Source organism: Crocuta crocuta, unplaced genomic scaffold, assembly GCF_008692635.1.
Source record: "Crocuta crocuta isolate KB4526 unplaced genomic scaffold, BGI_CrCroc_1.0 scaffold253, whole genome shotgun sequence".
NCBI classification, from domain to species: Eukaryota; Metazoa; Chordata; class Mammalia; order Carnivora; family Hyaenidae; genus Crocuta; species Crocuta crocuta.
Window position 1 is genome coordinate 1,183,661 of NW_027529451.1, and position 27,578 is coordinate 1,211,238.

The 27,578-nt window shown below is 40.8% G+C and overlaps 2 protein-coding genes across 12 annotated transcripts in view; one reads left to right on the top strand and one right to left on the bottom strand.

Moving 5' to 3' along the window:
- The window catches only part of UBE2E1 (ubiquitin conjugating enzyme E2 E1), a 79,732-nt gene extending 77,407 nt beyond the window's left edge, over positions 1–2,325 (top strand). For both annotated transcript variants that reach the window (XM_077760716.1, XM_077760717.1), the window contains 2 exons: positions 307–454; positions 1,529–2,325. In XM_077760716.1, the coding sequence (XP_077616842.1) occupies positions 307–454; positions 1,529–1,626 (246 nt within the window). In that variant the 3' untranslated portion in view covers positions 1,627–2,325. The remainder of the gene's footprint in view (positions 1–306; positions 455–1,528) is intronic.
- The window catches only part of NKIRAS1 (NFKB inhibitor interacting Ras like 1), a 56,856-nt gene that overhangs the window by 25,879 nt on the left and 3,399 nt on the right, over positions 1–27,578 (bottom strand). For 9 of the 10 annotated variants that reach the window (XM_077760715.1, XM_077760713.1, XM_077760710.1 and 6 more), the window contains exons 2-4: positions 23,846–23,956; positions 6,612–6,853; positions 4,466–4,573 (exon numbers count right to left, since the gene is read on the bottom strand). In XM_077760715.1, the coding sequence (XP_077616841.1) occupies positions 4,466–4,573; positions 6,612–6,853; positions 23,846–23,939 (444 nt within the window). In that variant the 5' untranslated portion in view covers positions 23,940–23,956. Of the gene's footprint in view, positions 1–4,465; positions 4,574–6,611; positions 6,854–9,362; positions 9,483–23,845; positions 23,957–27,578 lie in introns of those variants that run through there. The other variant, XM_077760711.1, reaches the window with a different exon arrangement.

The window sequence follows — 27,578 nt, forward strand, 5'->3', positions numbered from 1 at the left end:
ACTTGAAAAGTTGGGAAGATACTTAAAACACTGAACCTGCTAAAGATGAATTTGAGAAATACTGAAATTACTTTGCTTTTTGTTGATATAACTTTTGACATGACTACAATTGGATCAATGAAAACTCAGGTTTATTAGTCTTTTAATGTATCTTCTCAGCTTTAATTTAAACTCTCTATTCATCTTTTTAAGAACTAAATGTTTCTTTAAAGATTTTTAATTAGGGCCACTCCATTGAAAAGGCAGTTTAGTAAAAATTCTCATTCTTTGCTGTTTAAATTTTATTAACACTGTCTTATTTTTTAGGTCACATTTCGGACAAGAATTTATCACTGTAATATTAACAGCCAAGGAGTTATTTGCTTGGACATATTAAAAGATAATTGGAGTCCAGCACTAACCATTTCTAAAGTTCTCCTTTCTATCTGCTCCCTTCTTACAGACTGTAATCCTGGTAAGGTTGATAATTATTTATTTTTCTTCCTGAACTGAAAACTACTTGTTTTTGATAAAGTTCAAAGAACCTTCAAGGGACAAAAACTTTTCCCTCAAAAATAGGGTTTTTTTTGTTTTGTTTTGTTTTGTTTTGAGAGAGACAGAGCATGAGCCAGGGGAGGGGCAGACAGAGAGGGAGACACACAGACTCTGAAGCAGTCTCCGAGCTGTCAGCTGTCAAAGTCACTAAGTCGGAAGCTTAACTGAGCTATTCAGGCACCCCTGATTTTTTTTTTCCCCAAAGTTTTACTCAAGAGAAGTTTATTCTACTAGTTGAAAAAGGCAGCACTTCTATGCTGTAGGAATGAGGTGTTTTAAAATAAAGGCTTACCTAAGTTTGCCCTAGGTTTTCACGTTTTTCATGCAGTTCTCTTAAACTACATGCTTAACCAATGTTGAGTCACTGGCCTCACCTCTCCTGTGCCTTCTGGTTCACTAAGTTCACTTGCCCCATAGCTGGTGTTCAGTTTGAAAGTGATACTTTGCCTGAATAGTTCTTACCAGACTGATTTGGGCAGGTGTGGGAGGGGCTTAATTTCCTTTTATTATTAAAGATTCTGTTTCGGTTTCAGAGCAACATTACGTTTAATTGTTGACGTCCAGGTTTAGATCAGGCAGCCTGGCTTTTTCTAGGTAACTAGTGTCACACTGCAATAGTCCAGAGGACTACAGTATTGCCCTGAAGGAACGGTCAGGTGAACACAGCTGGATGTTCATCTTAGCCTTGAACTTTCCAGTTTTTATTGAACCTCCTCCTAACACCTAAAAGCAAAAACACTTCCAATTAGGTGGTGGTGGTTGGGAGAAAAATAGAATGAACTAAGGAGATAAAGCCACACTGGTACTAAAAGCCTGAGCATTCTGTCTCCCCTCCCCCCACCTCCGCATGACAGGTTTTAGAAAGAAAAAGTATCCAGGATGATGGAATGGCATTTCAAAACTGTGTTTCCTTCCAAGCTGTCACTAATTTATTTGTTAAATTTTAAAACTTTCTTTTCCTTTCTCCAAAGTAATCTGTATTCTTTCCTTCCAGCTGACCCTTTGGTGGGAAGTATTGCCACTCAGTATATGACCAACAGAGCAGAACATGACAGAATGGCCAGACAGTGGACCAAGAGATACGCTACATAAATTGGGTCTTCACAGTTCTTACATTATTTGTCTGTCACAGAGAGAGCTGCTTATGATTTTGAAGGGGTGGGGGAGGGTGGGAGTTGGTAAAGAGTAGGGTATTTCTATAACAGATATTATTCAGTCTTATTTCCTAAGATTTTGTTGTAACTTAAGGTATCTTGCTACAGTAGACAGAATTGGTAATAGCAACTTTTAAAACTGTCATAAGTTCTGCAATATTAGCTGAAATGTAGTACAGAGAATAGACATTTGGGTTCAGTTGCTTGTAGTCTGTAAATTTAAAATAGCTTAATTTTGTACAGGTTATACACATGGCCATTTCTGTAAAGTCCTTCCAAGACTACACATTTTTTGTTGTTGTTCAAAAAAATTGGAATTTGCTTTTCCTTCTTGGGAGGGAACATCGATATTTAACAGTTTTTAGAGACTGTCATCTCATATATATAAAATGGATATGTGGCTATAAGACACCATATAGGAAATATGAGTAGTTATGTATTTTATTTTATATACCAATCTATTGTGACAAGATGAGAGGTTTGAATCACGACTTGTGAAAACCTGTAGTAAAATACCTTAAGCTGTTAACTGTAAGGTGTGGAATAGGAGTTGCTCAGTGGATTGGTTCTATGTTGTGGACTACTTAAGTCTGCATTTGTTACTGTGCTAATAAACAATATTAAAACAACCACGTAACACTGCCATATTCGTTTACTTTGTCTTGCCTGTTTGTGGTTTCCAGACTTTTTAAGTTATTTTACTCAGAGTGGGGGAGGGGGAGAGGAGAATCCCAAGCAGGCTCTGTGCTGTCAGAGCAGAGCCTGAAGTGGGGCTCGATCTCACCGGAATGTGAGATCAAGACTTGTGGGATGCTTAACCGACTGAGCCACTCAGGCGCCCCACACAGATTCTTCTAAACTTGATAGAGCTTTGCTACTAAACAGCCTACAAGTAATGCAGACTGCACAACTGTCAAGGACCCAGGTTAGGACTAGTATGCTCTCAGCCTTGCAAGATAGGTTTGGGGCGGGGGGCGTCTTAGAAAAGTTTAGAGAATCTAAGCCGTCATCTTTCGAAGATGGATCCTCACAGCTAACTTAACGCAACTCCCTTAGAGGGCAGTCTGGTAGTACTGAAGTATACATATATCCAGCAGTAGTTTCTTTGCATCTGCTCCAGAGAAATGCTACTTTTAAATCACTACAAAAGTATCCATCTATGTAAAAAATACAAGAAAACTGGGAATGACTTAACCATTATCTGAATAATTTTTTGGCAAAAAATAATTTGCGATGACAAATTTTAACTACTTAAATAGTAGCAACACTGGCTGATTTACAAGTTTCATACCTTTTACAGACAGTTCTTGGTTTGAACTCACAGAAATGAACTGACTGACTTTAAATTCACTGAGCCCGGCCTTAAAAGTATTCCACTTAAGAAATAACAATTTATGGGCACCTGGCTGGCTGTCAGTAGAGCATGAGACTTAGGAGCCTCAGGCTTATGAGTTCAAGCCCCATATTGGGGGTAGAGTTTGTTTTTTTTTTTAAAGTTACAGTTTACTGGATGTCCTAACAGTGCTGAACAGCTTATTTCATATTTTACATTTTTANGGAAAAGAGCAAGGGAGCATGGGAGGGGCAGAGAGAGAAGGAAAGAGGGAATTCCAAGCAGAGGCTCTGCGCTGCCAGGGTGGAACCCCATGCAGGGCTCAAACTCACAAACCATGAGCTCATGACCAGAGAGCCCAAATCAAGAGCTGGACCCTCAACCCACTGCACCATCCAGGTGCCCCTCATATTTTACATATAAATCAAATAGCTGCTTTCCCAGTCAAAACAATAGCTGACTTCCTACTTCTAAAATTAGTTACAATATTGCCAACTTGCAAACTACAGTTAGTCCCAATACTCGGATACTGCCAGAATTTTCAAAGAATACCATAGCACACATTCAAGCCATCTGGCCTGAATGAAGACTACCTGCAGTCCAGTATTTTCATGATACATTCTATTCCACGTGACCAAGTATCCAGAAAATGACTGCAGAAGGTACAGTATTACTTGTGGAAAATGGAAGCTTTAGTGTCCTCAAGGGCTTATTAGTTTTCTAAAGAAAAAGCCAACATTTGAAGCATATTTACACCACCCACTACATCAAGTCATGCTAACCATATAATCTGAACAAAGCTAAATCATAGGTTTGTTCTATTTAACAAGGTCTCCACAAAATAAAATTTAGTTTAACACCAGAGTTCACTGTTTAATCTAACAATGTTATTTCATAATTCTAGACATTAGAAGATTAATGAACTTAAAAACAAAGTTTTATTTGAACTAAGAAGTGGGCATGAAGTTATACAGAAAAACGGCTTCTGAAACAAGTTGGGGGTAGCGGAGCTACTCATACCTGCATCCTACTCAAACTTTATTGTTTGCGGTTCTGAGAAGCAGAAGCGCAACAAAAGTATAAATAACAAAGGTGCTGATTTCAGGGACAAGCCCGCAAGCATTAACAATGCAAATACTTCACATCGGGCAATAAACTTAGCCCAAATAATTTAATTATAACCTAAAGTGCATTAAATGAATTCCTTAAAAGTCTCCTAAAAGCCAAAGGTAGACACAAATGGCCTATTTTAAATCTGCTCACAAACACTTCAAGGCGAGCACACCAGCACTTGTCGCATGACTGGTTTTTAGTTCTCCGAGCTGGAGTTCCCTTTGTTTTTCCTCCCAGGCAAAGGAAAGCTTGATTTGCTCTGAGGCTGGGAAAGTTTGCTGGCTAACAGAGTGAATGGTTCAATCAGAGTTTTGCGATCTGTAACCGTTACCTCCCACAGTCGCACTTTCTCACTTCTTGCCCACTGCTGTGCCACCTCAGCATCTACTTGTCTCTGCTCAGAAAGGTCGATTTTGTTTCCTAGTACAACAATTGCTACCTGGAAGGAAAATAAAAAGAGATTACACTTTGCCAAAATGAGTTCCTAGGCAATAGAGAAATCAAGAAAACTCCCACTGAACAGAATGCTTCTTTAAAACTGATCCTCATGGGGCGCCTGGGTGGCTTAGTCGGTTAAGCATCCGACTTTCGCTTAGGTCATGATCTCGCGGTTCGTGGGTTCGAGCCCCGCGTCAGGCTCTGTGCTGACTGCCAGAGCTCAGAGCCTGGAGCCTGTTTCAGAGTCTGTCACTCCCTCTCTCTCTGACCCTCCCTGCTCACGCTGTCTCTCTCTCCTAGAAATAAAACATTAAAAAAAAAAAAAAAACTGATCCTCAGATGTGACTTAAATCATCAAGTTAGTAAGATATTAAAGTGTTTTTTATAGCTTTTATTTTTGAAACCAAGAATATGAGTGGGGGAGGGGCAGAGAGAGAGGGAGACACAGAATCCGAAACAGGCTCCAGACTCTGAGCTGCCAGCACAGAACCCGATGCAGGGCTTGAACCCACAAACTGTGAGATCATGACCTAATGATCTCTTCCTTAATGCATTTTTGTTAAAAATGCAGATGCTCTACAGCCTGCCAACTATGAAACATTTAAATGAACAATAGGTGGTGGTACTCAACTCAGGTATGAATGGAAGCTAGACTTGGGGATACTACTATCGAAAATACAAGGGCGCCCTGGTGGATCAGTCCGTTGAGTGTCTTGACTTCTGCTCAGGTCATGATCTCACAGTTGGGGAGTTCGAGCCCTTCCCTGGGCGCTCTGCTGGCCATGTAGAGCCCACTTCAGGTCCGGTTTCCCTGTCTCTCTGTCCCTCACCCACATGTCTCTCTCCCTCTCTCAAAAATAAACATTAAAAATAAATTTTAAAAAATAACAGGTAATAGTTTGAAATGTGTCTTAATTTCAGTGTAGTTATACCTGCTATTTAGGAAATCAGCATTACATATTTTTAAAAAATACAGACTCCTGGAGCTGTGAGAGTTCACCCCTAGAGCCTAAATTCCATGAGAACAGGAACTGTTATTCTGTTCACATTATTCCTGATCATAGGGAAGTGCCTGATGCAAGCACTAAATAAGCTGTTGAATATATGGACCAATGGGCACATTTTACACAAAATGTAAGGCAATCAATCATTCACTTAAGCTTACTGCACACCATGCAGCTTCAGGCCACCAGTACACAGCAGTCCCAAGGCAGACAAAGCGCAGAGGGGAGTGGAAGGGGGATACTATCCAATTTTAAGACCCTTGACTGTAAAGAAGACGATAAAAGAAGGTAACGGAAAGTAGAAGAGGAGCAGTAAGAATTGTTAGAGCAGGTACCAAAGGAGCAGCCTTGAACCTAGGACACTGAAGCCACTGCTGTGTTCCTGCCTCAAAGCTGAGCTCCCTGCGCTCCGGTTAGACTATGCCTTCCTGGGAGGATGGAAGAGCAGGCCCTAGAGCTCTGGGGTGAAGACTTGGAGAAAGATCTGCAGGCAAGAGTTCCAGGGAGGGGAACCAGCAACTGACAGGGACTGAACAGAGAAACAAAATCATTATGTTGAAAACAGAAAGCAGACCAGTGCCCCTGGAGTGCAGTGACAGGGACAAAATGATAAAGATGAAAAGGATAAACACAGGCCAGACCTTGGTAAGGATCTTACTCTAAATGGTAAATGAATAGAATCCAATCTTTTTTTTTTTTTGGTAAGGCAGAAAACAAGAATCCTATTTAGCCAATGAGACAAAGAGCCCTAGGAACCAGTGACCCCCAACAATATGAAGGGAACTGCGTAGGGCTTGAGATACAGTGTCACTAAAATTCAGCTCGCACACGGTAACTTGCTAAAGCACAAAGTCACATGCAGGTCCTGAATGAACTCATTCAGTCCCATATTTCCTGGGCTAAGAAAAAATATTATGAAGATTACAGATACTGTGAATACAATTTTATGCTATTAAAATATTTTAACTGCCCAAATGTTCATGCTAAAATTTAAATAGTATTATAATTCACAGCATGTTTAACAAAACTACTTACCTCTTTTTTGTCTTTAAACTTATCAATTTCTTTCTTCAGAAGCTCCACTCTTTGAAAGGATTCAAGGTTATTCACACTGTACACAAGGACAAAGCCATCAGCAAATGAAAAATAATGCTTTGGTAGCTCCACACCTTCCTGTAAGCCCCTGGTATCATAAAGATGTAATTGTTCCTTTACTCCCCGATCTGTTTCCACTGAAGCCATATATACGTCTTCCATTGTTTCACAATCTTCCATTCCTGGGATTAAAAACAAATTACTCATATGTTGAACCATTACACTGTACACCTGAAATTAATAAAATATTAAGTTAATTATACCTCAATAAAGAAAATATTACTTTTTGGATAACTCAGTACCAATTGTTGGGTATTTTCTTGTTCTTTCGTTAGCTGGCTTTCAAGAAGTTTCCCTACTTACTGTATGTAAGAATCATATTTCCATTTACTAACTTCTTTAAAAGCAAAAGGTAGTGGTTATAGTGAATGAACAAAGTGGCATTAAAAAATATTTCTTCTGTATAGAAATATAAGTAGAAATAAATATTTGGCAGTGGGATTAACTATTCTATATTTTTCACTTTAATTTAGATAAAGAGAATGTTGGGGAGAGGGCAGAGAGAGAGAGAAAGAGAGAGAGAATCCCAAACAGGCTCCATGCTCAGTACAGAGCCTGACGAGAAACAATCCCACGACCCTGCGATCATGACCTGAGCTAATATCAAGAGTTGGACACTCAACAGACTGAGCCACCCACGTGCCCCGCAATTATGTACTTTTTTTCTTTCTTTGTTAACTTTTTTTTAAACATTTAATTTTGAGAGACAAAGACAGAAAATGAACAAGGGAAGGGCAGAGAAAGAGGAGACACAGAATCTGAAGTTGTCAGCAGAGTCTGACACAGGGCTCAAACCCACAAACCACAAGATCATGACCTGAGCCAAAGTCAGACACTTAATAACTGACTGAGCCACCCTGGTGCCCCCACAATTATGCATTTTTAAAAAGTAACTGTTAGGGGCGGCTGGGTGGCTCAGTCGGTTGAGTGTCCGGCTTCGGCTCAGGTCTTGATCTTGCAGTTTGTGGGTTCAAGCCCTGTGTCGGGCTCTGTGCTGACAGCTAGCTTAGAGCATGGAGCCTGGAGCTTCAGATTCTGTGTCTCCCTCTCTCTCTGCCCCTCCCTTGCTCATGCTCTGTCTCTGTCTCAAAAAGAAACTATAGAATTTTTTTTAAAAAGTAAATAAAAAGTAACCAAAGAACCTAGTACCTAACTTGAAGTAACCTTTGGTAAGAACCTAGTACCTAACTTGAAGAATTTAAATGCTGATTTTAAAAGTAGCTTGAACAACCAAGTGGCTCCATTTTCTTCTCCATCAGAGCCAAGGACTGGACCTGGGGTAACTGCTGCCTTTTTTTCTGTACAACTTCCAGTATTTCCAGGGTCTGTTTACGAGACTCAAAAATCAACATGTCCAGTCTGGGCCTGAGCACCAGGCTTTAGTTCCCAAATACCTAGTGGGCATTTAAATGTGAAGGCTATGCAAGTACTTCAAACTAACAAAACTTATCTTTCCTCCCCACATCTGTTCCTCCTCCTCCTTGCTTTCTTCCCTTGATCCCCAAACACCTGGGCAGTCTTCAGAGTTCTCACTGACCAAGGAAAGTGAGTGAAAGTTATTAAAAAAAAAAAAAAAATCAGCCATTCTACTGCCCATACACCTCCTTAATCCATTGGCTCCTTCAGTTCCACTGGCTTATCTTCACCTGCACGACAGCTCAGTAAACACCTGGTACGAGACCTTGTATCCTTCCTAAACTTCACTAAAAAGTCAACTCTGTGGACCCTCTCCTGATTATCCCCTTCCCAACTTTCTGCTTCTGTTGTGCCTTGTACCAGTAATACCATTTTATACTTAAATCCTTATCTGTCCCCTCAAAAGCTGGAGGGTAAACTCCTTGAAAGCCAGGACTGGGGCTAATCTGTCTTTATAGCTCTGAGGCAGAACAAAATTGACTTACATACATACAAAGCCCTTAGTAAATGTTTGCTGAATGAATGAATGAGCTCATTTCATAACTGATGTCCTAGTTTCTGTTCTCTTCTGGCCTGAGTGATCCATTCATTCATTCATTTTTTTTTTTTTTAATGTTTTACTTTTTTGAGAGAGAGAGAGAAGGATAGAGAGCATGTGCACGTAAGCAGGGGAGGGGCAGAGAGAGGGAGGGACAGAGGATTTGAAGCAGACACTACACTGACTGGCTGACAGCAGTGAATGCAGGCTCGAACTCATGAACTGCGAGATCATGACCTGAGCTGAAGTCGGATGCTCAACCTAATGAGCCACCCCGGTGCCCCAATCATTTATTTTTAAGTAGGCTCCACACCCATATGGACCTTGAACTCACAATCCTGAGATCAAGAGTCCAATGCTCTACTGAATGAACCAGCACCCCTGGCCTGAGTGATCCTTTTAAAATGCATTTTCCTTTACTCCATTTGTGCAAGTTTTGTCTCTTCCAATAGCCTAAGACATCCTTGAGAGAAATGAATCATTCTGTGTACACAGCAAGTATTCAAGAATCATTTGATAAGGGAATTAAGGGGAGATTAATACTTTGTATGTTAATGAGCAGCGGAAAGGTTATAAGATAGGTATGGTAGGGTTCCAGGAACTATCTTCATATTTAAGTATGAGCTATATCCATAAATAAAACCATGCGGATAACATCATATACCAATAAGACATACATCACAGACATATCCTGGAGATACTGCTGGTTCCACTCCAGACCAATGCCATAAAATCAGCATCACAGGGTGCCTGGGTGGCTCAGTTGGTTAAGCTCAGTCTTGGTTTCGGCTCAGGTCATGACCTCATGGTTTCATGAGTTCTGCTTTGCATGGGGCTTTGTGATGACACCATGGAGCCTCTTTGGGATTCTCAGTGTCCTTCTCTCTCTGCCCCTCCCTAACTCATACTGTCTTTTTCAAAATAAATAAATAAATCAACTTAAAATAAGAATTTGAAGAAAAAAAATAAAGTGCGTATCACAATAAAGTCAGTCTCATTAATTTTTTGGGTTCCCCGGGGCATATAAAAGTTATGTTACGTTATTGTGTGAACCAGACTAATGCCATCTTGGACAAGTCTACCACGACTGCTCTGTGATCTGAAGACTTCTAGACCAGGCTTCTGCCCTATTCTTTCTTTTTGCTTAGCCTCACACTTCATGCTTAAGTACACCATTGGGGCATAAGGACCTGGATCTCCTCTGGAGATAGGACTATGATTCTCAAACATTTCTTCCAAGGTGGTCCCCCAGCCTTTAGGACTGTAAAAGCAAGTCTTAGGGAAGGTGGAGTTGCAGAGATCTGTTTGTCTTGGAGCCACTCAAGAGGGACTTCTGAAGGGAAGTCCCATTCTCAGAACCTCCCTTTCACAGCACAATTGCCAAGCCAGCTAGGAGGAGCCCAGAGACCGAAAAAAATAGGCAAGGGAATAAAGCTTTTGCTGGGGGAAACCCTGGGGTGGCTGACCACACTGACATGGGAAGGCATAAATGGTTTGCTTGATGCCTGTGGACTGATGAAAGAGTACAGGGACACCCCAAAAATGCCAATGGATTAGAGCTATTAGAAAGTCACATGACCCACCGAGGTAAGGAAGGCTGCCAAGCAGTGGCTGTGGTGGGTTGGCCCTTCAGGGGGCCAAAAATGCCCAGCTAGTAGCAGAAAGGAAATAAAGCAGCTGGGAAAACAATGACAACTGGAGAAGGACAGGAGACTATCCACATCCCTTGTGACTTCTAACTTGGTAGATAGTATCTAAATCCAGGACACACAAATCAAAACTCCAGTGTGTCGCTTTGTGTGCTTTGCAGGGCATAAAATGCAGGGACCTTAGATTTTAGCCATAATTTGAAGCCAGACTGGGATGCTAAACCATGGAACTCATGGAAAACATGTCTGTATGCCAGTTAAGTAGGATGTGTTTTCAGTAGGAGAAGGTATGAGAAATGGAGATGCTTTTTTATTGGGGAATAGAAAAGTGATTTTATACTAAAAAGCATCTGATGGTTTAAAGAGAAAAAAATGACAAAATCAGAAGGTAGAAACTTGTAGAAGGTGTGTGAAAAGGAATATTGACAAGGAATTTTATGTGTGGTCAAGCTGGCTAAAACTAAAATGAATTTAATGTCAAAAGCTGGTGCAAAATTAGAATTTGGTTTCTGTTAAAAGGACATACAAATCCTATGGCACCTGGGTGGCTCAGTCAGTTAAGTGTCCAACTCTTGATCTCTGCTCAGGTCTTGATCTCAGGGTTGTGAGTTCAAGCCCCAAATTGGCCTCCATGCCCAGCATGGAGTTGAATGAATGAACAAATAAGCAGACATACAAATCTTAAGTGTCTTCTCCAAATGAAAGTGGAAAAAGGGTAAGCCATCTACACAGGTTATCTTATCTTATTCTATCTACCAAAAAAACAAATTTAGCTCCAACATTTATGAGTTTTGTACCTATTTCATGAGAGTCATTTTAAAACAGAAGCTATAAAGTCTCTGTGTGTGTTCACATGTGTCTGTACGTATGTGTTATGCGGCATTTTCTACCTCTGGATGGTACTAAATTTGTTTAAAAAAAAAAAGTTTTAACTTAGCTGGTTTAATTACAACAGGCATATCTTTAAGAGTTTTCAACATCAAACGTAATTTAAATAATCAAATTTACTAGTTAAGTTCATGTTTATCTACTGCAATTTGTCAGCAAAAATGACTCGGAATGATGGTTGATTTTGTCTAATGTCTCATGAAATTTTCACAGGTAAGAACACATAGACTGAGTAGATAAAAAATTTTAGGGAAGGGTTCCTGGGTGGCTCAGTTGGTTAAGTATCCAACTTTTGATCTCGGCTCTCATGAAGTCACAGTTCATGGGTTTGAGCCCTGTGTCAGACTCTGCAATGACAGCATGGAGCTTGCTTGGGATTCTGTCTCTCACCATCTCTGATGCTCCCTCGCTCGCTCTCCCAAAATAAATAAATGAATACACTTAAGGAAAAAAAGTTTTAGGTAAACTTTTTAGTTTTCCAAATCTTCCAAATCTTCTTGGTACCTTGAAACCTTAAAGTTTTGCTAAGTGATGAATTAAGTTAAATTCATCAAATATCCAGATCATTTGCTAATAAAATACGGAAACATTACTAAACACAGGTTTATCTACTTCTGGCTTATTCCAGAGAAACTAAAAGATACTTGGATGTATTAATGCTATATTGAAAAGCTGAAATGACACAAGCTTCCAGAAATTATAAAATCATAAACTTAAATTTAAATTTTAAATTTAAAGAAAGGTGGTTTAACAGCTCACAATTGCTTACTTCTTAGTTTTTACTAGAAACTAAGGTTTCTAAGGGTTAAAAATTCTAAATAATGTATGTAATTAAAGCAATCACAAATAAGAAGGTTAATCTAAAACAAAGGCACCATTAGGGTAACCCAAGAGCAAATGTGTCATGACCTATGGGCAGTGGGCATAAACTGAGAAAAAAGACTGCCAACCAAATGCTGTTCTAGTGGCTTTATGGAAGGAATTTACTCCTGCTGAGCAATTTAGACCACTGACCTCCATGCCACTCCTGGGGAAAAGGGGAAAAAAAAAAAACCCCTAAGCCACGGGTAACTTTTTTAAGTTTACGTATTTATTTATTTTGAGAGAGAGAGCACATTCATACACACACTAGCGGGAGAGGGGCAGAGAGAGAGAATTCCAAGCAGGCTCCACATTGTCAGCACGGAGCCTGATGCAAGGCTCAAACTCACAAACTGTGAGATCATGACCTAAGCCAAAATCGAGTTGGACGGTCAACTGACTGAGCCACCCAGGTGCATGGCCACAAGCAACTTCTTACCAGGGCTGGGAACCCCCTGCCTGAGAGACCAGGGTTGGGACCAAGGCTGCTTCCACGTGAAAGCCTACGAGGCAACCAGAGACCCCATGGACAGTTCACAATTTACTGGACACCAAAAGATAAGCAAAAGGCCAAATACGCCCTAATTTATGGCAATCCAGAATGTCATTCGGGGACCTGGGCAGTCACTGATAGTTAAGGAAAAGCCTAAGGGTGATGTGCTCAAAAGTGCACTTGAGAATAACAGCACAACTGCTTTTTATGAGCTTTTCATTTCTGCAATACTGGAGACTAGATTAGGCATAGATATTCTCCTGGTAAAAAACAATACAAAGCTTTGTAGGAGACGGGTGCCCGGGTGGCTCAGTCAGCTAAGCGTCCGACTTCAGCTCAGGTCATGATCTCACAGTTCGTGGGTTTGAGCCCCGTGTCGGGCTCTGTGCTGACAGCTAGCTCAGAGCCTAGAGCCTGTTTTGGATTCTGTGTGTCGCTCTCTCTGACCCTCCCCTGCTCACGCAGTCTCTCTCAGAAATAAATAAAACATTTAAAAAAAATTTTTTTTAAAAGCTTTGTAGGAGAATTTCACTTTTGAATTCGTGTAATTAAACTGTGTTAAGGGGAAATGCAATTTGGGATCCTGTGTCACCTCCACCCCAGGTTGTCAATGTAAAGCAATACTGGTTGTCAGGAGGACTGGAGGATATATCTGCCACTAAAGTACAAATAATGAGGCCGGCACAAAATCCCTATTATGGTGCTGTATGGCTTGTGAAGAAACCAGATGGCACCTGGAGAATGACCACTGATTATAGAGAACTAAGTAAGGTCCCTGAAGTACCTATTGCTGTCCCTAATATTACCCAAATTACTGAACAGTACATGGCATAGGCTCTTACCAAGTGGTTTTGGATTTGGCCAACAAACTTTTTTTTACTTTTTATGTTTATTTTTAAATGTTTATTTGAGAGAGAACACGCGCGCACGAGCGTACTCGTGAGTGAGCACAGAGAAAGGGAGAGACAGAATCCCAGGCAGGCTCCAGGCTCTGAGCTGTTAGCACAGAGCTCAACACAGGGCCTGAACCCATGAACTGTGAGATCATGAGCTGAGCCAAAGTTGACTGCTTAAATGACTGAGCCATCCAGGTGCCCCTATTTATTTTTTAGAGAGAGGGAGAAAGGGAGTGAGAGCCTGTGCACACAAGTTGGGTAAGGACAGAGAGAAGGAAAAGACAGAATCCTAAGCAGGCTCCACACATCAGTGCAGAGCCCGATGCTGGGCTCCAACTCACAAACTGCAAGATCATGACCTGAGTGGGGATCAAGAGTCAGACACTTAACCAAATGCACCAACCAGGCGCCCTCGCCAACACTTTTAATATTCCTTCACCTCCCAAGTCACATGGGATGGTTGACTATGGGCATTCCAGGTATTGTCATAAGGATATTTGCACAGCCCCACTATCTGTCATGGCAGGACTGCTCATGATTTGTCTTTATATCCACCATCACTCACAGTTAAAAGGTTTCATTCTATCAATGAGGTCGCTCTAACCTCTGAAAACTTCTACTACAGTCTTATCTGAACAGTCTGTACACTCATGTGAAGAAGCAAGGATATGCCATCAATCCACAGAAAAAGTACAAGGTCCCAGGCCAGCAGTAAAGTTATGGGGGCTACTTGGTCAGGCTAAGGCCCCTTATACTCGGCTCTGTGACTGAAAAGATTCAACAATTTCCCATCTCTAAGACATTAAGCAACTGCAAGTGTTCCCAGATTGGTGTATTGGAGGGCCTCTAGCCCAACTCAACAAAATACCTGCAGCCTCTATACCATCTGGTAAAAAAGGAAGCCCACTGGCATCGAGCAGCACATCAAGCTGGCTTTGACCAAGCTCTTAGTTGCTCAAGCACGGGCCTCAAAAATGCCTTTACCTAGTATTCCCATGACACTCAATGTGTCCACTATGCCAAATGGGATGAGTTGAGCATTGGCAGCATGGGAAGTTAACCCTGTTGAACTTTTAGTCACAACTCTGGAAGGGACTCCCTCACACGTAAAGGACAGCACATAACCTATTCCTGGAGACGTGTGGTGCATGGATCGTTCCCCTAGAAGGAATCCTAGTCACTGAGCTACAGCAACAATCCAACCCCAGACTGATACTATCTAGCTTGAGACTGGGGATAATAAAAGCAGCCAACAGGCTGAATCGAGAGCTGCCTGGAAGGTATGTATACATGAATCTTGACCCCTTACCCTCTGCATGGATAGCAGGGCTGTCTATAAGGGCCCAATGAGCTCGGGATGACTGGAAAATTTTACAGAAACCATTATTGGTGGGGGGGATTGTGGAAGGATACGTGGAAAATAGGACCCTGCCACCTCCCATACTGTTTTCCATGTCTCAGCACATAGGCCTGTCTCACCCACTGGGAATACTGAGGTAGACACCTCAGCAGAAATCAGGGGCCTTACCTCCAAAGTTCAGAACTGGCCTGAAGGGTTTCTAAACACAGTGGGCACTGCGGTGCTAAGGTGGGCTGGAACACAGGGAAGGGAGCTAGCATGCCCCCTGCCATACTGACATCCTAGCAGCCATCAGTAACTGCCTGACCTGCTCCCACTTGAGACCTAGCAAAGTTCCACACACAAGACACATACATCATGTGATCCAGTTGGTTTCAGACTGCCAAACTGGTTATGTTAACTGTCTATCCATGAATGAAGGGAAAAAGAACACCCTAACTTGTGTGGATACAGCCACTGGGCTCATGTAAGCCCTTCCCTATAAAAGGACCAATCAAAATGCCACCATCAGGGGGGCCTGGGTGGCTTGGTCAGTTGAGTGTCTGACTTTGGCTCAAGTCATGATCTCACTGTTTGTGAGCTAGAGCACCTACATTAGGCTCACTGCTGCCAGCACAGAGCCCGATTTGTATCTCTCTGCCCTCCCACACTCGAACTCTCTCAAAAATAAAAAATAAACATTTTTTAAAATGCCACCATCAACGTCCTAGAACTGTGTCATGTACAGATATCCTCAAAGGACAGATTGTGCTAGGGGAACACATTTCACTGGACAATATGTGTAGGACTGGGCTCATAAAAATATACATTGGTGGTTTCATTTACCCTACAATCCACAGGGCACTAGGCTAACTGAAAAGAAGAATGGTATTTTTTTTTTTAAGTAGGCTCCATGCCTGGCGCAGAGCCTAATATAAGGCTTAAACTCACGACCCTTAGATCAAGACCTGGCCGAAGTCAAGAGTCAGATGCTCGACAGATGGAGCCACCCAGGCCCGCCAAGAATGGCATTCTTACAGCTCAACTCCGACTCTTTTACAGATACCACAGTGGCATGGATGGACAAGCCTTGCCAGAAGCCATACACTTGTGAAACTTGACTGAGACTAGCTGTAGCACCACCCCATATGCAGGGTTAGGAACCAAAACCAGCATGCCTAGAACTAGTGCCATCCAGAAAATGAGGCCTGAGATGCTGGTTGCTGAGTTCACAGCAGCCCAGAGACAACTGTGGTTCCAGGCTGCTCAGCTCTTCCTCCTGGGCGACGGGACACTTGAACAGGGGTTAGAATGGCAACTTCCCCCAGAACGGATAGGCTATTTCTTGTCAGAGTGTGAGAAATGTCCCAGACAGCTAAAGTGGTCCCCCTTGATCCTGCTGGAGTTGGGGCCAAAACAGTAAACTTAACATATTCCAGACAGGCACTGTTACTGAAAGGCACTCTATCTAGTTGGGTACCTGACATTGTTGTTTGCACCATCTTTAATCTTTTTACACGTACAGACGGGATTCTTTGGCCCTTGGGCAGTGTGTCTGATAGGTCCCTCCTGCTCCTGCACCTCAGGTGACCTCTGTGCTCCTGACAAAGGGCAAAGGTACTAACATCTTCTCAACAGAGGGAGACAATCTCCCCAGACAAGTACCTACTAAGCATTTACTCTTTTATCCTTAGCCTGCTGCTTCTCTTGTTCTGGTGAAGGAAAACCCTTCTCTGCAATGGACATAGACATACATGGATGGTCTACAATGGGATTCATGCTGTATATGTGGTTTGCTCCCCTTCTCATAGGTCTCTTCTGCTGCTGTCTGCTGCTGTGGTTTAGGTCTTCAACGTGACCACAGTCTGATAAAGAAACCTACTGCCAAGAGCCCCTCTCTGATGGCTCAGGGAATACTGCAAAAGAGGTGGGCATGGGAGATTATAAGAGCCAGAATGGAGGGGCGCAATGTGTGAACCAAACTAACACCATCTTGGACAAATCTGCCATGATGACTGCTCTGTGACCTGAAGGCTTCTTAAGCACAGTCCTCCTCCACCCCCACATTGTTTAACCATATCCTAAAGTACACACTTGGAGCATAATGACCTTGATCTGCTCTGGAGATACTACTATGATCCTCAAGCATTTCTTCCCAGGTGGTCTCCGAGTCTGGACTCCTTAGCCTCTAGGGCTGTAAAAGCAGGTCTTATGGGAGGTGGGGTTGCAGAGATCTACTGGTAGCTAGCCAAGACACATTTCTGTCGGCTAGTCCCTTTAATAAACCATTTCTTGTCAAGCTGAACTTGTTGGCCTTTTTCTTCAGTCTTATGGCTCCTTTGGCGATCATTTTGCACATACCATTAAGTGTGCAACAGCATCATGTCTAAAAATATTTCCACTCGGGGCACCTGGGTGGCTTAGTCGGTTAAGCGTCCGACTTTNGCTGATCAAGGTGGTGGTTGCTTAAGGCTGGAGAGGCTGTGACAGTTTCTTAATGTAAGACAACACTGAAGTATACCACATCAAATGACTTCCTTTCACAAAGTTTTTCTGTAGCATGAAATGCTGTCTGATAGCATTTTACCCACAGCAGAACTTCTCTCAAAAATTGGAGTCAGTCTGGGGCACCTGGCTGGTCCAGGTGGTAGAGTATGTGACTCATGATCTCAGGGTTGTAAGTTCGAGCCCCATGTTGGGTACAGAAATTACAGAAAAAGAAAATCTTTTAAAAAAGAGAGACACACACACACACACAAATTGGAGTCACTCCCTGAAACCTTGCTTTTTTTTTTTTTTAAAGCTTTGTTTTTTAAAAATTTTTTAACATTTATTTTGGAAGAAGAGAGAGACAGAGCATGAGAGGGGGAGGGGCACAGAGCGAGGGAGACACAGAATCCAAAGCAGGCTCCAAGCTGTCAGCACAGAGCCCAATGCCAGGCTCGAACTCCTGAACCGTGAGATCATGACCTGAGCCGAAGTGGGGCACCCAAATTACTGAGCCACCCAGGTGGCCGTTTTTGTTTTTTTAGTAATTTCTACACCCAATGTGGGGCTAAACCTACAACGCTCAGATCAACAGTCACACACTCTTCCAACTGAGCCAGCCAGGTGCCCCCTTGCTGCTGCTTTTATCAGTTCAGTTTAGGTGATACTCTAAATCCTTTGTTGTTATTTCAACAATCTTCACAGCATAGTCACAGAAGTAGATTCTATCTCAAGAAACCACTTTCTTTGCTCACTCACAAGAAGCAAATCTCATCAGCAAAGTTCATCAGTAAAGTTCTACCATGAGATTTTATCATTAGATTGCAACAATTTAGCCACATCTTCAGTCAGGTTCCACTTCTAATTCTAGTTCTCCTGCTCTATCACATCCAGAGTTACTTCCCCCACTGAAGTCTTAAACTCTTCAAAGGCATCCATGAGGGTTGGAATCAACTTCTTACAAATACTTGTTAATGTTGATATTTTAACCTCTTCCAATGAATCATAAATGTTTTTAATGCCATTTAGAATGGTAAATCCTTTCCAGAAAGTTTCAATCTATACTCTGCCCAGATCCATCAAAGCAATCATGATCTACGGCAGCTGTAACCTTACAAAATAAATGTATTTCTTAATAGTAAAGACTTGAAAGTCAAAATGACTCCTTGATCCATGGGCTACAGAATAGATGTGGTGTTAGCAGATATAAAAACATTAAATTCTTGTTGCACATTCCCATCAGATCTCTTGGGTGACTAGCTGTACTGTCGATGAATAATAATATTTTAAAAGGAGTCTTTATTTTTTTTTTTAATGTTTTATTTATTTCTAGGAGAGAGAGAGAAAGAGACAGCGTGAGCAGGGGAGGGTCAGAGAGAGAGGGAGTCACAGACTAAAACAGGCTCCAGGCTCTGAGTTGGCAGTCAGCACAGAGCCTGACGCGGGGCTCGAACCCACGAACCGCAAGATCATGACCTAAGCGAAAGTTGGATGCTTAACCGACTAAGCCACCCAGGCGCCCCAAGGAGTCTTTATTTTTTGAGCAGTAGGTCTCAACAGTGGACTTAAAATATTTACTAAACCAAGTTGTATACAGATAGGCTCTCATCCAGGCTTTGTTTTTCCATTTACAGAGCACAGGCACAGTAGATTTAGCCTAATTCTTAAGGACCCTAGGATTTTCAGAATAGTCAATGAACACTGGCTTCAACATAAAGGCCCCAGCCACATTAGTCCCTAACAAGAGAGACAACTGTCCTTCGGAACTTTGAAGCCAGGCACTGACTTCTCTCTAGCTATGAAAGTCCTAGATGGCATCTTCTTCCAACACAGGACTGTTTCATCTACACTGAAAATCTGTTGGGTAGCGTAGCCACCTTCGTTAGTTGTCTTAGAGAGATCTTCTGGCTAATTTGCTGCAGCTTCTACAACCACACTTGATGCTTCACTTTGTACTTTATGTTATGAAGATGGCTTCTTAAACTTCCTGAACCAACCTCGGCTAGCTTCTAACTTTTCTTCTGCAACTTTCTCATCTCTCTCAGCCTTCACAGAATTAAAGAGTTAGGACCTTGCTCTGGATTAGGCTTTGGGTTAAGGGAGTGCTGTAGCTGCTTTGATCTTCTATTCACACCACTAAACTTTCCCCATATCAGCAATAGGGCAATCAATGTGTTCACTGAATCAACAGTTTTTGGGGGGTTTTTGACGTTTATTTTTGAGAGAGAGAGAGAGAGAGAGACAGTGACAGTCCCAAGCAGGCTCCACCCTGTCAGTGCGAAGCCCAACACAGAGCTCAGTCACATGAACCTTTGAGATTATGACCTGAACCAGAAGACCTGGACGCTTAACCAACTGAGTCATCAAGGCGCCCCTAGAGCAGCACTTTCAATTTTCTTCGAGAACTTTCCTTTGCATTCAAAATTTGGCTAACTGGCGCAAGAGATCTAGCTTTCAGCCTATCTCAGCTTCCAACATGTCTTCCTCACTCAGCTTCATCATTTCTAGCTTTTAATTTAAAGTGAGACGGGGTGCCTGGATGGCTTAGTCGGTTAAGCGTCCAACTTTCGCTTAGGTCATGATCTCACAGTTCATGGGTTCGAGCCTCGCATCGGGCTCTGTGCTGACTGCCAGCTCAGAGCCTGGAGCCTGTTTCAGTCTGTGACTCCCTCTCTCTTTGACCCTCCCCTGCTCATGTGGCCTCTCTCTCTCTCCTAGAAATAAATAAAACATTAAAAAAAAATTAATTTAAAGTGAGAGATGTGCAACTCTTCCTTTCATACAAACACTTGGAGACCACTGTAGGGTTATTGACCGGCCTAATTTCAATGTTGTTATGCCTCAGGGAATAGAGAAGTCTAAAAAAACGCCAAGAGACGCGGGAACAGCCTACTGGTGAAACAGTCAGAACACACACAACATTTATCAATTAAGTTCACCATCTTTTTTTTTTTTTTTTAATTTTTTTTTAATGTTTTTTATTTATTTCTAGGAGAAAGAGAGAGACAGCGTGAGCAGGGGAGGGTCAGAGAGAGAGGGAGTCACAGATTGAAACAGGCTCCAGGCTCTGAGCTGGCAGTCAGCACAGAGCCCGACGCGGGGCTCAAATTCACGAACCGCGAGGTCATGACCCAAGCGAAAGTCGGACGCTTAACCGACTAAGCCACCCAGGCGCCCCTTAAGTTCACCGTCTTATATGGACACAGTTCATGATGCGCCAAAACAATTATAAAAGTAACATCAAAGACCACTGATTGCACATCAGCATAACAAAAATAACAGTAATAATAATGAAAAAGTTTGAACTATTGTGAGAATTACCAAAATGTGACATAGAGACACAAAGTGAGCAAATGCTGTTGGAAAAAATGGCACCAATGGACTTGCCTGAGGCAGGGTCACCAGAAACCTTAAATTTGTAAAAAACACAGTATCAGCAAGGCATACCATCATAAAATAAGGTATGCTTGTATAGGTTTTTGAAAACTCTTGCTATAGTTTTCCTAAGCAACCTAGATACTATTGAATGATTTGTTAAAGGTGCCTTATATGAAATGTCTGCAAATATTATATAAAAAATCCATAAAGTATTAGATTGAAAGGAAAATCAAGTAATGATAAACAGAATGGAACAGGAGAAACCAAAAATTTACTTTTACTATAATTTTTACTTAGTTTATTTATTTATTTTGGGGGGGAGAGGAGAGAGCTCAAGTGGGGAAGGGACAGAGAGAGAGAGAGATCCAGAATCCTAAGCAGGATCCACACCACCAGTGCAGAGACTGATGTGGGGCTCGAACTCATGAACTGTGAGAGCATGACCTGAGCCAAAGTTGGGTACTTAACCAACTGAACCTCACAGGCATTCCACTATAATTCTTTATATTAAGGAAAGTGTTTAAGGTTTAATAAAGGATAATTATTCATAAGTTAGAGTATATGTATAATCCTGTGGTATTAAGCTACCTTAAGGAAATTAAAGGTTACTCTATTAAGACACAAACTTATTGGGCTTTGATTACAAAAAGTGTTAAATATTATTTTGGGAAGGTGGAAGAGAAGCAGAGCTCATCAAAATGGTTAACAAAAGACAGAAATGTGCTCTGGGGCACCTGGGGGGCTCAGCTGGCTGAGTGTCCAACTCTTGATTTCAGCTCAGGTCATGATCCCAGGGTTGTGCAATTGAGCCCCACCTCAGGCACTGTGCTGAGTGTGAAGCCTGCTTAAGATTGTCTCTCTCTCTCTCTCCCTCTGCCCCCTCCCCTACTTGCATGTGCTCTCTCAACCAGCTGAGCCACCTTACTCTTGATTTTGGTTAACGTCATGAGCCACCTTGGCACCCCTGTCATTCCTTCTTTAAAAAAAAAAAAAGTGGCTAGTTGAGTTTGCAACTCAAACCCAGGAGCTTTTCCTCCAGACAAATACCATAATTCATTATGCAGAAATACTTCATGAATACTTCCCATTAATCACAGAATATTAAAAAATGTAAGTATGTATACTCAAGGATTGAGATTTAATAAAATCAGTCATGATCAAAAATGAATTAAGGGAGGGGCACCTGGGTGGCTCAGATGGTTGAGCAACTGACTCTTGGCTTTGGCTTGGGTTCAAGCTCCGAGTCAAGCTCTGCATTGATGGCATGGAGCCTGCTTGGGATTCTCTCTCCTCTCTCTACCTGTGCCCTGCAAAATAGGTAAACTTTTTTTTTTTTTAAATAATTGAGAAAATTAATTAAGGGAGCCTATGGTTGTCAAGGAAAATAACTGACAGTATTTGTTATCAATGTTAAAATTTGAGCTTTCAAGAAAGTGAAAATGAGAATTGTATCCATCCCCATGAACTTGGTAGCTTTGTCCCCATGAGCTGATAAGACTGGTGATGATATTAATAAATGTTATTTGGAAGATCTGCTTGTATCAGTCAGCCAGCATTTTTCAAATGACCAATATATGATGTTAAAAAACCAGTGCTGGGTAAAAATCTCATTCACAGTTCAAGATAGATCAATGAGATTTTAATTTAATAGACTGGGAAAAGTTCACTGATGTAGTTTCGGATTCCATATCACAATAGCCTTTGAGTAACCACTTGCTGAATTTTAGCAAAATACCAAAGAAGAATATCCACAATAATCTGAAAAGGCTATCAACATACTACCTCTTCCAGTGATTTATCTGTATGAGGCCAGGTTTTCTTTATAGATTTCAACTAAAAAAAACATACTACAAATGATTAAATACAAAAGCAAGTAGATACAATCCAGCTGACTTCTAATAAGCTGGACATTAGATTTTCAAAAAATGTAAACCAATGCTCATTCTCTCACTAAATTTTTTGAAATATTATTTTTCATAAAAACATTATCTTAGCATGTAATTAATGTCTTATTTTAAGTAAGAAGTATTTTTAAAATTTTCTCAGTTTTAAGTTCTAACACAGTAAAAATATTGAACAATACAGCCTACATAAACAAAACCTGTTTGGGGTTATTTTAAGAGGGTAAAAGGATTTTCTCCCCCAGGCATAATTTATTTTTGCACAGCATAAACTAGAATCAGGAGGTAAAAAATTAAGACTCAATAGTGCAGCATTTGTGGCAGGAGGGATTCTGAAACCAAAGAGTTTGAGAACTGCTGGCACCAGCATCATAATAAAAACCAAATACGGATTTACCCAAGTGTTAAATATTATTTTGGGAAGGTGGAAGAGAAGCAGAGCTCATCAAAATGGTTAACAAAAGACAGAAATGTGCTCTGGGGCACCTGGGGGGCTCAGCTGGCTGAGTGTCCAACTCTTGATTTCAGCTCAGGTCATGATCCCAGGGTTGTGCAATTGAGCCCCACCTCAGGCACTGTGCTGAGTGTGAAGCCTGCTTAAGATTGTCTCTCTCTCTCTCACTCTGCCCCCTCCCCTACTTGCATGTGCTCTCTCTCTAAAGTAAAAAAAAAAAAAAAAAAATTTTAAGTGAAATAAAAAAAGCCAGAGATACTGTCTTCTTCACCTCTGTACCCGCACAAGGCCTCATCACAGCCTGTAAGTATTTAGTAATCATTTAACTCAATGAATGCATAAAGGAATGAGATAACCCAGTTCACAAAATTAGGTCACATTAGAGCAAATAGCTGTTTCTTCCATTTTTAAAACTTCTGCAACAGTACTGGAAAATCATGTTCGAAACTTCAATGAGAGATCACTCAGTGTATTCTCAACTCAGTGATTCTATGACTCGGAGACCACTATTCATTACGTAAATATACAAGAAACCGTATATATAAAAGGTTACACACACACCTTTGTTTTCTTACCTGTTGTAACTTACAACAAATACTCTTGAATTTCAATAAATACGATTTTTTTTTCTCTCTCCCCTATTTTCCTCCATTCCCCTGGCTTTCAATCTCCATTGACTTCTACAACCCTTTAGGTCCTTCTGGATTACACCTCACTTTTGTGTATCATCATGCATCTTTAGGTTAGCATGACCAACAGAAGACACTGAGCAGTTCCCAGAACCTACAGAGACACCAGACAAAAATAATCTTACCAATAGTATGATTCCCATAAAGGAGCTGCTCCAAAATTGCTGTTTTTCCCACAGATAACAAGCCACAAACCACAACCTTGCAGCCCTTTCCCATCTTCTCTCGGGAGATCACTGTGAAGAGAACAGAAGATCTATGAAACTGTATACTGTTTAAATCAACCTTTTTTCTTTCTATGTTTAAATAAGTCATACATGCAGGGGGGAATTTCAAAAATAAAAAAGTATATATATATATACACACACATACATATATATACACACACAATATATTCTTCCAAACCCCATTCCTAGTCTCCCATTTGCTCCTTTACAACAGTTACCAGTTTCTTACATATTTTTGCAGAGCTAATCTAGATTAACATAAGAATACGTGTGGATATAAATACACATTTTTTAAAAATCCACATTTTGTACAAAGAATATGTCAACACTGATTAAGTCTATAGGAATCTGAATCAAACCCTAGATGGAACCAATCCTTGAAAAATACTGCCTGCTCATCAAAAATCAACATTTCAGCAAAACTTTAAGGAGGCATGAAGACAAAAATTTGGATAGAGAATAAGCCTTATTTCTGGGGGAAACATTAATGCTATTCATTCCATCAGTTTTGAGGAGAGTGAGAAACTGGATTTTGGTAGCCACACGGGCTCTCTTAGTCATACTACTTTTTCAGTCATGCTTCCTAATGTTAGAAAAATTGCTCACTTTAAACAAGAAAGAAAATGAAAACTCCTTTCTCCAAGCTTAACATATCCAAAGGAACAGCAATATCAGGTAACATTTTCTTCATTTTCCTCAAAGCTTTTATTTCCCAGAAGTCAAGGAATTAGAAGCCAGGGTAGAGGGGGAAAAAACAGTTCACTGAATACAACAGAATAACTTTAGAAAGGAATTAAAATTTCCACATTGCCTTTTGCCATCTCTACCACCTTCTTATTTTCCCCAATTCTCTTGTAGTATAGAACATGAAGCAACTATTACTGAAACGGATGCCACAACTCCTTCAAGTCAGAAACAACTAAACCAAGAAAGTACAGGTAAGCACTCAAAGGGTTGGCCAGGTACCTTTCTGTCTATCTGTGTGTGTTGTACACCACTATTGTGTGTGTGTTGTTGTTTTTTAATCAACACCCAAAATATTAACCAACAAATGAACTTCCTGTAACTCTTCTCTGTTTTCTCAAGTCTATAATATTTTATAGCCCAAATCAGCCACAGTACTAATCTGCTGACAGGAAAAATTTTAATGCTACCATTACTGCAGCACAGTAATAACACAGCGCTCATTTCCAGAGCAGTATATTACATTTTACCAGTAGAGAAATAATCATCACTTATGTAATACAGCCATTATTTCCTAGGTGGCATGCTTGGGATCCTTCCAAATCTTCCCAAGAATATTTATCACTTGTTTCTACAAGAACTATGTCTCTTAAGGCACTTTTTTTTTTTTAAATCTTTATTTATTTTGAGGTGGGGAGGATGAGGGGGGAGGGACAAAGAGAGAAGATGACAGAGAACCCCAAGCAGGCTCCCTGCTGTCTGTGCAGAGTCTGACGTGGGGCTTGAATTTAAGACCCCCAGATCACAAACTGCATGTTCTACCAAGTAAGCCAGCCAGATGCCCCCCCCCTTTTTTTTTTTTATGTTTTCAACATAACTGCAATGGAAAAATTCTCAGCCTTATTTGTAAGGGGAGAGCTTTGTATCTCTGATCATCTATGGTATGATATCTCCTATGTCAGCAAATATAGTCTATTGTAAAATGTTTTCTACACATACTTCTGAATTTGATTAATCTAATGTCATCTCATTTATCACAGAATTCTACACTTTTCTGCATATTGTAGTCTCCTGTAAGTTATGATACCACTGAATCTTTAAGGTTTTTAAAAAAAGGTTTTTCATGGTAATAGTGAAAATTTAAAGGGTGTTGCCACTTAACCATATGCCACCCAAAGGATGAAAAATAAATCAGTCAGAGGTTAAGAAAAATATGATAGCAGAGAACAATTCTGTTTTCAGAAAAGGTTGATGATGGAATCTAAATTCTAATTTTTCTATTATTATTTCCCTTCCTCTAAAAATATCTCAGGCCACATAGAATTTCTAAACACCAATACTTCTCTTCCTGTTCAATAAAAAAATGTCCCTATACCACACATTATAGCAATCTTCAAAAAAATACAAGTTATTTAAAAGGGCAGGTACATATTGTGGTTAAGTGAACCAGGCAGTTAAAAGGAAAAAAAATGATTATTAATAGCAACAGACTCCCCTCCACCCCCCCATTCTGTAAAAGAGAGGCAAATATGAGTTCTGGGAACTGCAGCAAACTGGGGAAATGCTGAAACCAACAGAATCCTGAGAAATTCATAAATCAAATATTCCAGTCTTTGGCTGTGGTCTTAATATAGCTGCTTTAATTTTTTTTTAATCTTTATTTTTGAGAGAGAAAGAGACAGATCATTAGCCGGGGAGGGACAGAAAGAGAGTGGGAGACACAGAATCTGCAGCAGGCTCCAGGCTCTGAGCTGTCAGCACAAACTAGCAGTGCTTAAACTCAAGAACAAGGAAATGGTAACCTGAGCTGAAGTCGGACACTTAACCGACTGAGCCACCCAGGCGCCCCAATATATTGGCGTTAGAAGTGGTATACTACAGGGGCACCTGGGTGGCTCAGTCGGTTAAGTGTCCGACTTTGGCTCAGGTCATGATCTCACGGGTTCGTGGGTTCAGGCCCCGCGTCGGGCTCTGTGTTGACAGCCAGCTCAGAGCCTGAAGCCTGTTTCGGATTCTGTCTCCCCCTTTCTCGGACCCTCCCCTGCTCACACTGTCTCTCTCTCTCAGAAATAAATAAAAACATTAAAAAAAATTTTTTTAAACGTGGTATACTACAATTGTACTTTGATCACTCACTGATATTAGGATTAACAGATGACATATGTTAAAAATACACATTACTTTGAATTTGTGTCTATGTCAGAATAAATAAACTGCAGGAGTTGTTTTGGTATATCAGAGAAGCTCCAACAAGGGCAAACAGTACAAATAACTGAACAGAAGTTACTCAATCACGAGGTAAGGATTTTAAGGTATTTTACAAGGAAAGAAACAAGATAAAACAGAATAAACAATGTTAAATATTTTTTACCATCAAAAACAAAAATGAAAGAATAAACGTGATTAATCAAAGCACAGCTGATACATTCTACGTTCTTCAAGTGGAAAACAATAACACTACCCAAAGCTGAAGATTAGTGACCTCCTACCAGCAATTCAAGTATGAATTTAAAAAAAAAATTATGTAAGATTTTGAATCAGTAACATTAAACATCCATGCAAAACACTTTATTTTCTACATATGATCATGACAGTGGGGACTTACATTACATGTACGGAAGTAGTTCTCACACTTTCATGTACTCAGATTTACAAGTGAAAAACTACTAGCAGCTTAGTTCTATAAGTATTATAATGTATCACAATTCCCAAACATAATAAGTATGCACCATTTCCTTCCAACACAAAAAGGAGTTCATCTGCAGGACCCTGAATTGACACTGAATCACATGAATAGATCCTGGAGGTGGCCAAGCCTCTTTTGTAAATACAGCTTTGAAGAGTTTGAAAGGCTCCAGAATAGATGGATGACCATTAAGGTTCCTTTCAACATTCTGAAGCTATGACAGTAGAAACTGCTTACCCAGACACTGCATCTGAGATTATT